The sequence below is a fragment of the Microtus ochrogaster genome, chromosome 21 (genome assembly GCF_000317375.1).
Source record: "Microtus ochrogaster isolate Prairie Vole_2 chromosome 21, MicOch1.0, whole genome shotgun sequence".
Taxonomy (NCBI): Eukaryota; Metazoa; Chordata; class Mammalia; order Rodentia; family Cricetidae; genus Microtus; species Microtus ochrogaster.
The window spans coordinates 14,987,548-15,000,285 of record NC_022022.1 but is presented as its reverse complement, the minus strand read 5'-3'; the positions used below and the strand labels follow the sequence as shown (position 1 = coordinate 15,000,285).

Below are 12,738 nucleotides of genomic sequence, written 5' to 3'. Positions count from 1 at the left end.
TGGCTTTGGAGCCTGTCCTGGAACTAGCTCTGTAGACCAGGCTGGTCTCGAACTCACAGAGATCCGCCTGCCTCTGCCTCCCGAGTGCTGGGATTTACAAATATTAATTGTTGTATATATGTGAAGGCGTGCATGTACCATGGCATGCCTGGGGATGTTAGAAGACAACATGGTGGAGCTGGTTCTCTCCTTCCACCGTTGGTTCTGGGAATCCAGCGCAGGTCACCTGGTTTGCATGGCAAGTGCCTTAACTCTCAGAGCCATGTAGCACCCAAATTCATTCTCTTAATTAAAACAGGATTATTTGATTCCATCAGAAGATGACTGTATAAAATAAAATGTGGAAAATGATGACACAGTATTCAAATGAAAGTAGAACCCCATGGTTGGAGTACCACGGTAGCATAAGAAGCTGAATTTGATTAGGCTAGCCACAAAGACTAGGCCAGTGAGGATGCCTTTCATTAATATCATCTTTGAATTTATTTTTGGACCTCATTCTGATTTGTGCTAATACTAACTAACTTCAATGATAGTAGTGATTTTTTTTTTAAGAAAATAAAGCGTAAATGCTTAATTTCAATTCAAGGCCAAATAGATGGAAACACTTGATTTAAAGAACTTACTTCAGAGCCACTTATGAGTAAGTACATTTGATATTTGTCTTTCTGGGTCTGGGTTACCTCACTCAATATATTTCCTAGATCCATCCATTTGCCCACATATTTCAAGATGTCATTTTTTTTTTTCTGCTGAGTAGTACTCCATTGAGTAAATGCATCTTCTTTATCCATTTTTTGGTTGAGGAGCATTTAGGTTGTTTTCAGGTTCTGGCTATGACAAACAATGCTTCTATGAACATAGGTGATCACATGTCCTTGTGATATGCTTGAGCATCCTTTGGATATATATATGAGTCTTGAGGTAGGTTGTTTCCTAATTTTCTGAGAAATCACCATACTGATTTCCAAAGTGACTGTACCAGTTTGCACTCCCACCAGCAATGGAGGAGCCCTCCCTTTATTCCCACATCTTCTCCAGCATAATCCAGCATAAGTTGTCGTCAGTATTTTTTATCTTGGTCATTCTTATAAGTGTAAGATGGAATCTCAGAGTTATTTTGATTTTCATTTCTCCAATGACTAAGGATGTTGAAAATTTCCTTAAGTGTCTTTCAGCCATTTTAGATTCGTCTGTTGAGAGTTCTCTGTTTATGTCTGTATCCCATTTTTTATTGGATTATTTGTTCTTTTAATGACTAATTTATTGAGTTCTCTGTATATTTTGGAGATCAGCCCTCTGCCCAGTGTGTGGTTGGTAAAGCACTTTTCCCGTTCTGTAGGCTGCCATTTTTTATCTTGTTGACTGCGTTATTTTGCTTTACAGAAGCTTTTCAGTTTCAGGAGGTCCCATTTATTAATTGTTTCTCTCAGTGTCTGAGCTACTGGGGTTATATTTAGGAAGTGGTCTTCTGTGCCAGTGCATTCAAGTGTTCTTCCCACGTTTTCTTCTATGAGGTTCAGTGTGGTTGGTTCCATGTTGAAGTCTTTGATCCATTTGGAGTTTTGTTCATGGCAATAGATAGGGATCTATTTTTATTCTTCTACATGTTGATATCCAGTTGTGCCATCACTATTTGTTGAATATTCTTTTTTTTCCATTTTATATTTTTTGCTTTTTTTGTCAAAAATCTGGTGTTTTCACTCATAAGTGGCTTTTAGACATAAACCAAGGAAAAACCAGCCTACAATTCACAACCAGAGAACCTAGACAACAAAGAGGACCTTAAGAAAGACATACATGAATCTAATCGACATGGGAAGTAGAAAAAGACAAGATCTCCTGAGTAGATTGGGAGTGTGGGGATCATGTGAGAGAGCAGAAGGGGAGGGGGGAGGAAGGGAGGGTGGCAAGGCAAAAATATAGCTCAATATAGACAAGTTTAAAAAGTTTACTTCAAAGTCAGTAGGTTCTGAGATTTTGTTATCTTTGTCCTTAATATTTTTCAGCTGTCACAATGCTAAGCACAGTAGATGCTCACCACTCTAAACTGATTAACTGTGCAGTGTGAACTGTCCATTGCTTGAAGTCTTACGCAGGTTCTCTAGTTTAAAGCAAAGCAGGAAAGGATTACAAGAAATGAAGTTTGTTAGACATCAAGGTTTTTAGTTTTTATTACATTTGTTTGTTTAGCGTTTGAATGTATACATGTGTCTGGGCACATGCTATGACATGCATGTGGATGTCAGTGGACAACCTGTAGGAGTGGATCGTTTCCTTCTGCTATTTGGATCCAGGGCAGCTGTTCTCAATCTGTAGGCCATGATTCTTTTGACAGCCCTCTGTCTCCAAAATATTTACATTACGATCCATAAAAATGGCAAAATTGCAGTTATGAAGTAGCAATGAAAACAGTTTTATGGTTGTGGGGTCATCACAACATGAGGAACTGTATTAAAGGGTCACAGCATTAGGAAGGTTGAGAACCACTGCTCTAGGAAATGAACTCAGGTTGGCAGGCTCAGTAGCAAGCACCTTTACCAACTGAGCCGTCTTGCCCCTTTTATTGCTTTTAAAAATGGATTTGTAGATTGGCATGATATATGTGCCAGTTACCAGATAACTCAAGTGAATATTAGCCCCAGGTGAGTGGGAAAGAACAGTTACCAAATATACTCATTTAAAGTAGAACATCTTACACTAAAATTCCAAAAGAGCACCAGCAGCATGGCTCAACACAAACAAACACTTGCCACCATGGCAGGATCCATATGGTATAAAGAAAGAACCAATTCCCACAAGAGATTGCAGAGAATCAGCTTCCACATCCACAGATTTTATACATATTCTTTTTTTAAAAAATTGATCACCCTGATATCCCCTATTTTTGTGCCCACCTCTTCTCCCACAATAGTCCTTCCATTGTGTAAAAGAGAGACATCTTCATGTTCGCTAACGACATATTAAATGTAGCCAGTGATGATGTAGGAGATCTGTCATTCTCCAAGTGTTGAAAAATAAACATTAACTATAGTCCCCGGGATATTTGCAGTGCTTTAAGTGTATCTAAGTTATTTGAGGCTCAGCTCTCTTACTTGTAAAATAGAGCTTGTGATAGTAATTGTTCACTGAAAAAAACATGATGTATAAAAGAACCATTGTGATGCCTGTTGTGTATTCATAGCAATGTATCCAATGGTGATTATATGTGTTATTCTATAAAGGTTGTTCTTTGATTTCCATATTTTCTCCTTCCAGTTGGAGAATGGTAAAGAAGTTACTTAGTAATGTACATCTCTTTTCCATGTTTTAATAGCCTCAGTTTTTACTTTATAAATGAATGTTGGTCCACTGTACTAACTGACATGGATGGCAGCTAGCATGTCATCATAGCCTTTATTAAACTGACTTAGTTGAAGCACAGTACGGCAGTGAAAGAAGAGAGTTTGTTTGTGAACCAGCATCATTCTTGGTACTATTCAGAGTCTTTATTTGTCATGACTTCCCAACAAAGAAAGCTGTTTGGAATTTCACTTTGACTTTCACCTGGGGGGATGGTCAGTATTTAAGTGGTAGTTTCCCTGAGTTGTCAAAAAGATACACTGTTTTTCTGAAAGCAGTAAATGTCGCTGGTTCTGGGTGACCTCTCAGATGAGGGGCAAGAGCTCACCCGAAGGGTTTGCAGGGAAAATGGCTCTCCCAGACTGTGTGTTAGATTGTGGGTTGGTTTTCTCACTGTGCTCTTCTGTCGTTTTTAATGTTTATATTTGGTGAAGGAGACATGAAACCATGTCTAAATTGGGAAGAAAAACAAATTCGTAAACAACCAATCCTTATTGCATATTTGCATAGGAGGTAAGCTATAGGGTTTTGTTTTTACAGATTTTCTTTCTCAATATATAGAATTTCTCTTCTCTTGACTTGCTGAGACTTTTTGTCTTAATCGGAATAGATGACTTTGAAATTTGCCAAATGCTCTCTAGTATCTGTTGAGAAATTCTGTCTTTAATGTGGTCTTAGGAATGTTGAGAGTTAATCAAACCTTGCATTTCATGAATAAGACCATTTGCATATTACATATAATTTTTGAAGAGATTACTGACTTTACTATTTTTTATAGAATTTTTGCATCTATCTTTCTGATTAAAATCAGTCTCCAATTTTCTTCTGCAGTGTCTGTGATTCGGGTTAGCTAGAAAGTGCTCCTGTGTCTTCAGTTCCATGTGTGTGTATACAGGATCGTTATGATTTCTTTAAATGTTTTATGGAATTCACCACTGAATTATTTGCAAAATGAAAATGACCCCCTCAGTTTAAATTCATCTGGGTTACCTCTTTTCTATGCAGTTGTTTTTTGTGATTTTTCTCCTTTTGAGTAATTGGCCATTGTTCCACTCTTCACTCTTGATTCCTCTCCTCTTTTCTTTGTCATTGTCACAGCATGAGGGATCAAGGCTGAGACCTCGTGCACACACGCGAGGCAAGTGTTGTACCGCTATCACCCCCATCACCCTGTACCATTTTCCTTTTTTATGATGAGTAAGGCACTTTCACAATATTACTAATCTTCTTAAAGATTAAACATTTAGTGCTATTATTTTTCCTCTAAATTTTTTTCTGTTGTCTTTTATTGATTCATACTCTGGTTTGCCCACACAAACATATCCATACATGCACATCCTGCGACTTACTTTGGGTAGTAATATGTTTGTTGTTGACTGTTTTGCTCTTGCTCTTTTGCTTTTTAAAGTAGGGGATTAAATTCATTGATTGGAGAACTTTTCTCTTCTCTAATGTAGGCAGTTAGACTTTCTCTGTTCACTCCCTTGGTGGTGTTTAGTAGTATGTGTAAGTTTTTTGATATATTGTGATTTCTTTTTTCATTCAGTCAAAAGACTTCATTATTTTACTTTTGGTTTTCTCTGTGGTCCGGATATTTAAGATTCTCCTATTTAGATTAAAAATACTTCGGGGCTTTCATGGGCATTTCTCTTACTGGTTTCCAACCTAGTTTCACAGACCATAATTCATGTGGCTTGTTTGTATAAATATTTTTTGAGACAGGATCTCATTCAGTAGCCTAGACTGGCCCGAGACTCACTATGCAGCCCAGACACGATCCTAACAAAGAGTCTCAGTCTCCTACGTGTTGGAATTACAGGCGTGTGCTGTCACTCTTGACTGTTTAGGCATCTCATGTGCTCCGGAAAATGGTGTATAAAAGATGTGCTCTCTGGTTCTGTTTTTTAGATGTGCATTAGGCCAACCAACATGATTGATCACGTGCTTCAAATTTGTATCCCTGTTTCTCTGCCTACATAGTAAACATGAGAGGACCTCAAAACCAATTATAAATATTCTTGCCCTTCTCCTTGTATGGCTGCCTTTGTTTAATGTGTCCTAGATTTCCAGATGCACTGCTATAAGAGATCATTCTTATCGTGATAAGGATCTTGTTTCCTGAAGTCTTTAATACTAATGTAGTGTTATTATTCAATCTTTTCTTTGAACCTATCAATCACATGTCATTTTCCATTTTGTCATTATTTTTAAATACTCATAAGAAATTTAATCACAGTGCAGGTGGGCTGTAGTTTTCTGTTCACAATTTATCCCTTTTGAGATGTGTTCTCTGTAGACATTCAAATTGACTATTGACAGGATTAAGTTTGAGTGTGTTGTCTTGATGTTATTTTTTTTATTCATCTCATTATTTCGGTTTTCTTTCTGGCTTTGGGGGATTAATAGACACTTATATGATTTATTTCCCCCTTGTTGTTGGTTTACTGTGTGTATTTCTTTGTTCCATAATTTTAATGATGTTTTAGCCACTAAATGTTGAGTTTTACCGTCCGCTCCCAGCACATAATAAAATTACAGATAGCTTTCTCAGAACCCTTGTGCAAGGCAGTGTGTATGAAGTGTGTGCAGAGGGGCAAATATATGTGCTTTACACCCAATGTAGTGAGATCCTAAGGCACCTAAGCCTGTTTGCATCATGACCAGGTTTAAATGCCAATGTGCACCGTTTCACGTCCAAATGAGTAAATCTGAGCTCTCTTTTCTCTTCTGTCACTGGGATAATATGGACTGTTTTATATATTTTCCTCTTATTTGTCAATAGTACTCTCATTAAGAATTAGAATGTCATTGTTTGGCATTCTTAGTTAAGGGAGCCACCTTAGGGTTGGCAAGAGACTTGAATCTAGAGTGGCTCCCAGGAGCCCATGGCGATGTCCCCAGTTAGTTCCTTGGGCAGCTGAGGATAGGGAACCTGAAATGACCCTATCCTATAGCAATACTGACGAATATCTTGTATATCACCATAGAACCTTCATCTGGTGATGGATGGAGATAGAGACAGAGACCCACACTGGAGCACTGGACTGAGCTCCCAAGGTCCCAATGAGGAGCAGAAGGAGGGAGAACATGAGCAAGGAAGTCAGGACCAAGAGGGGTGCACCCACCCACTGAGACAGTGAGGCTGATCTATTGGGAGCTCACCAAGGCCAGCTGGACTATGACTGAAAAAGCATGGGATAAAACCGGACTCTCTGAACATGGCGAACAATGAGGGCTGATGAGAAGCCAAGGACGATGGCACAGGGTTTTGATCCTACTTCATGTTCTGGCTTTGTGGGAGCCTAGCCAGTTTGGATGTTCACCTTTCTAGACATGGACGGAGGGGGGAGGACCTTGGACTTTCCACAGGGCAGGGAACCCTGACTGCTCTTTGGACTGGAGAGGGAGGGGGAGAGGAGTGGGGGAAGGGGGAGAAGGGAGGGAGGAGGGGGAGGGAAATGGGAGGCTGGGAGGAGGCGGAAACTTTTATTTTCCTTTTCTCAATTAAAAAAAAAAAAAAGAATTAGAATGCCAGGCCAGGAAGATGATTAAATCAGTAAAGTTCTTGCTGTACCAGCTTGCACACCTAAGACAGCCCATGGAAAGTGCCTGGGGCCCAGGTACACACATCAGTCATCCAGTTCTAGGTGGGTGGAGTCTGAAGAATCCCTGGTGATTGCTGGCCAGTGAAGCTGAATGGGGAAGGTCACGTTCAATGACAGATCCTGTCTCAAAACGCAATGGCCTCTGTGGACACACAATGAAAATGTCTACACCCATACAAAACACGCCCACAAACACACACACACACACACACACACACACACTCACACATGGGAGGGTATTAAAATATCTAAAAAATGACAGAGACTCCCATTTGACAGGAGAAGTGGGGCGTACTGCTGTGGGAGCGTGTGATCATCAGCTACAGCTGACCCCCTCACGGTGTTTCTGTTCCACAGTGCCTTGCTACGTGGGAATCATTCCTCACATCACAGACTGACCTCCCCTTGGAAGAAGACTCTGAAGATAAAATTTAATCCTGTTTGATCTTTGAAAGACAGCGTCTATCAACCAAAGTTGTTTTTTTCTCTGGATTGGCTGTGCCCTTTCTGAAGTGGATGACAAATGATTTTGCACTGTCTGGAAAACCAACAACTTAAAAACTCAGGTATTCCAGGTCATCAACGTGAATTTGTGATATAAATATATCTATCTCGATATATAGGTCTACTATATGATGTATATTCTATAGATCTATAGATCTGCTATATGGATAGATATTTATCTATGTCTATGTGGTTAGAAAGAGATTTAGTGTAATTTTAATTTTGTTCTTAAATTTATGTGCCATTAATTACATATACAGGTTTTTTTTCTTACATATTTTACTGTGGAACATTACATTTTTCAATATGTTGTAAAGACTTGGTTTTAATAAAATCTTTAATAAGAAACTGGTGTCTATGATATGTTCTTTCTTTTAACATTTTTAACATTAATTCCATATGTATTGTCAAGGATATTATAGATGTACCTTAATACCATCATAATTTACTTTGATATTAGAACTTGAAATAAATATAAATAATGATTTAATATTCATAACAATTTCTTAAACTTTTATTAAAAATTAAGTTGTTGTTTTCTACAATGTAAAAATTTTCCAAAAAGGCTCAAATTATTATTTGTCATATTATTTAGAAATCCTCGTATAACCTCATTCACAATACCTAATGGATTCTCTTTTATGGTAATTTTTTTTTTATATCTTTACAATTCACAGCCAGCTTTTATTTTTTTTAAGGCATCCAGCATCTTGAGTCTGCCTATTCCTATGCTGTGGGTGCTTGAGGGAGAGAGTGATGAAGAATGTTTGAGAGTGTTTCACATTAGCACATGGCCACTTTATGACTTGAAAAGCACAGGTTTCCTCTACTTTCCCCAAAGCAATTAGCACAAAGAAAAAAAAAAGACCATGTTTAAATTTGAGTAGTACATGCCAATAACTATTACAGGGACTCAATGAAAATCAAACTCTATTACTACAAAACATTCCTAACTTATATAATTGCCTGAAGGCAGGACATCTAGTTCTTTCTAAAGAGTCCACTCCTTCTTTTCATTTCAGTTTCCTGGAGAACATTAAAAGCATTTGACCTTACCCCCACTAATCAATTAATCAACAGAATCTCGCTATGTCATCCTGGCTGGCCTGGAACTTGCTATGTAGGTTAGGCTGTCAGAATTCACAGAGATACACCTGTCTCTTCCTCCCGAGTACTGGCTTACTCCTTTGGTAGGAATGCTCATCTTACATCCAATTCACAAAGCCCTGGCTCAATCACTAGCCCCATATAAACTGGGGAAGTGGTACCTGCCTGCTCTCCTTGTTCTTAAGGTGGAGGCTGGGGAATCAAGACTTTCTTTGAAGAGACTCTTTGGCTACATAGCAAGTTTGAAACTAGTCTTTGCTACATGAGACACTGTTTCAAATATCATACACATACACATGTATGTATAATAAATCTACTTATCTGTGGGCATGAAATTGTTGGGTGGGCCGGGGGCATGGTGGGAGACAAGGGTAGGGAGGAGAGCTGCAAGGTTTAACACCTGACTTGGAAGCACTGCTCAGTCTGTTTTCTTCACAGATGCAGTATCCCATGTTCATTGCTGATATTTCTTCTTCTCTTTTCCATTTATTCACTCTGGTTTCTAAGGCAAGGTTTCACTTTGCAGCTCAGAACTGACTAAAAAGGGAACATTAGTTGGTATATGTCTCCACCAAAAGTCTTGGGAGCTACTGAGTTCCAGCCTCAGCACTCCTTCAGGGTTCAGAACAGACTTCTACGACAAGCAGAAACTGGCTTGGGAATGGGATCTGAGGAATAGAACTAACTGACTGACTGGGCACCTTTGTCTTGCACGTTTCTTTGTTCTTTGGGGGAAGGTGAACAGAAGGTCATAAGAGTTAAGGCATAAGGGTAAAAAAGAGGAGTGATCTTCACAAAGCTTTCAGACAATTTAACAATACAAACAGCATACAGACAAGTTAACAATCCCATAGGCTGTAACAATAGTATCAAGTATGTATTTTCAGAGTCACAAGAAACCAGTGGATCTGGCAAGGAGGCTCTTTACATCTCAGAGAGGGTGTGGCTGGGCTCAAGGTGTTGATAACTATACTAACCTGTGGGCTTGATTTGCATTAGCTGGTTGAGTTAAAAGGAATCTCTTCTGCAGACCCTGCTTTTGACTTCACGATACCCAGGTGAGAATTTTTCTCCCAAAATCTAGCGTTAGTGACTCATGCCTTTTTCTGTATAAACTATTAATTTCCTGGGCTATGATCCTATGTTAGTTGAAACCAAGGTAAATGGTAATGCAGAATATTAGTAGCTTGTTAAGTCGGAGGAGAAGACCAGTAGCTTACACCTTCCTGAGTCTGCTGTTGGAGAAGATGTGTTTATCTCCTATTTGAGGCTCCTTTTATCAGTGGCTTCTGTAAAGAAAGTTTGTGGGGGAGTATTTTTATGTAGATTTTGGCTGTGAGAACAAGGACTTGACTGAATCCTTTTCCCACCATGGCTTCATGATGTGGGGATGTATCTGGTTGTCCTACAGGAAAAGTCAGGTTTATACACTGCTGGGATGCTATAGAAGGGAGAAATGCCATAATTTCACAACATTTCACAGAATTGATAATAACTGATCCAAAGGACAGATGTCCCCATAGCTCTGCACAAACAGGTTACTCCAAGTAGAATGTACATATACACTTCCCGTGGATAGTCCAATAGAATTGTCAGCTGTATATTTACTGTATAATACTTGTTGGCTCACCACTCAAAAGCAGATGAGCACAAAGATATATCCCAATGTATCCCCACACAAACACATTTTAAACAGAAAATCATGATTTGTATATATTCCCAAGAATGAACATATGCACATACAAATGGGCCTTCTTACACCAACGAAGACTATCTTGGATAAATTTATGTTGCTCTGAAGCCTGGAATCTGCTTAGGATGTCACATATGTGATAAATGACTTAATTCAAAAATCCCTTTATCCAAATCCACTATTGCTTGTTTTGAAAATTGTGTAACTTTTCATATGTCATAGATAAATCTATGCTTCACTCAAAACCTGTTGATTGATTAGTTTTTATTGCCTTTTGGGCTTATTTTCCCAAATCTTTCTCTTAATTTTGTGTTTTGTTTGTTTGGTTTGGTTTTTGGAGATAGTGTTCCTATGTGTAACCCTGACTGTCTAGAAACTCATTCTGTTGACCAGGCAGGCCTTGAACTCAGAGATGCCCTTGCCTCTGCCTCCTGAGTACTAAGAATAATGGCATGTGCCACCACTGCCTGGCTTTTGCTTTCAATTCTTATTGCATTTGACAAAAGAACAAATCAAACTAAAAAAGGGAGAAGATTGATCCATTCATGTACCCAAAAGGAACTGGACAAAACTGGTTTTGAGCATTCCTATTTTACCTCTGTCTCCTTACACCTCTGATATTGCTTGGAACCATTGCTTCACCTATCCATGAGGCTCTATCTGAGATTCTCAACTGGTAACCAGTTTGATCCTCAGAGGACATCCAGCAAAGCACAGATGTATTTTTGGTGGTCACACTGTGGGGAGGAGGGTGCTCTTAGCAACAAATAGACTGAGATCAGAGATGTTGCTCAATGTCCTGGAATACACAGGATTGCCTGTGATAATGAAGTCAGTTCACAGAAAATGTGAGTGGATCTGAGATTCAGAACCTTGGCTTAAAGTGGAGCATTAGCTTATTGCTCATTGGTTTCCACTTTGTACAGAGAAAGACATTGTCCCTTCCAGTTTGAAGGCAACTGAAAATCCCCAGGGAAAATGGTTTGGAGAAAATGACCTGCCCCATTTTCATCTCCACCATCCAGGCCTGCAACAGGTCATTCCTTGTGCATAGGAACCAAAGTTAGTGCATCCTTCTAACCAAATACAGCAGATAGGAATGTTATGGCCAAATGAACAATGGACAGACTACATGACAAATGTTCATCATCCAAAAGAAGGGACATCGATGGCCACAAGAAAGAAGAATCTTGGTCCTGGATCAAAGGCTCAGCACTTGCTGCACTTGCTGAGGATTAGAGCCGGGTTCCCAGCTCAACAACCTGTGGTTCCAGTTCCAAGGGACCTGCCACCTTCTTCTGGTCACTGAGGGCACTAGAAGCATGTCTGGTACACACGCATAAACGTGGGCAAATACTCATACACATAAAAATAGAGAAACAAAAGGGTAAAATAATCACATCACATGTCCATAATGCAATTTTAAATGAACATGATCCATGTAGGATTGCGTTACATTTACTTAATTAGCACTGTTCTTATGCCTGAAGTTCTTCAGCAAGCAAGGACTAATGTAAAAATGGCTCTTCAGAGAACCTAGATGAGAAATTACAAGTGTAAATAAGCCATTAGTGCAGTGCCTATAATTACATAGAAAGTCAGTCATAATTTTATTGGCTAAGGAATAGCACAAGAGTATGAAATTAGAGCTGTTAGTCTGCTCGTCTATATTAAGAATAACCTTTACATTAGATTTGATTGAACACGAGTTTAGTATGCAAAATGCATTCCTATCCTAACTACTGAAATGAGGTTCCATTGAGACACATCCCTGTGGAGAAGATAATGAATGATAAGGCTGTGATCTTCTCTTTAACAAGGAGGTTGAGCTGTGATTATGTTACCATGAAAGGAACAAAGAGGCACGGCTACATTCACCATTCCCTGAAGTTCAAGTTCAAGCTACTGTTTTACAGAAAGTTCAAAGTCATGGAAGTTTCTGTGGTTAGAGATTTCTTTTTCTGTTTTGTTTTGTTTTTTTTTTAAAGCCAGTTTGGTGCCTAACAGTTTAGGGGCACTTGCACACCTCAGTTAAATGTCGACACAACTGTAACATGAATCCCTTCGTATGTCAGTCAATTGCTGAACCCCATCATCATAGTGATACTTTGACCAGACCTCCCTTTTATAATGCACCTCTTCATTCAGGTGATATGAGACAGAGAGGGCTCTGTTTTGGAAGCAACTGGTTTGATACACCCGAAATGAAACCTTTATCAGTACAATATTACAGAGAAACACATTCATGGATCAAGCAGTAATGGAGTCATTTATATCCTTCTATGTGATGATTTGCAAAGGACTGCCTGTGGCATTTCTTTCGCATTATTTTTGAGTAGTATTCATCTTATTTCTTTTTCTTCTGAGGATAAAAGGGACAACCAAGGATCTCTAACAACTGGACAGTCACGAACACCATAGTGGTATGACCTCCAAAATATCGGTCCATGGTCCATCCCTCAGCTGGACTTAAGAGCTGAGCTCAGG

General features: G+C 39.1%; 1 protein-coding gene across 2 annotated transcripts in view; it reads left to right on the top strand.

Annotated features, from left to right (window-relative positions):
• Nucleotides 1-7,733, top strand: part of Snx7 (sorting nexin 7) — an 85,539-nt gene extending 77,806 nt beyond the window's left edge. For both annotated transcript variants that reach the window (XM_005357198.2, XM_005357197.2), the window contains one exon: nt 7,305-7,733. In XM_005357198.2, coding sequence (XP_005357255.1) covers nt 7,305-7,382 — 78 coding nt within the window. In that variant the 3' untranslated portion in view covers nt 7,383-7,733. The remainder of the gene's footprint in view (nt 1-7,304) is intronic.
• Nucleotides 7,734-12,738: the final 5,005 nt, after the last annotated feature.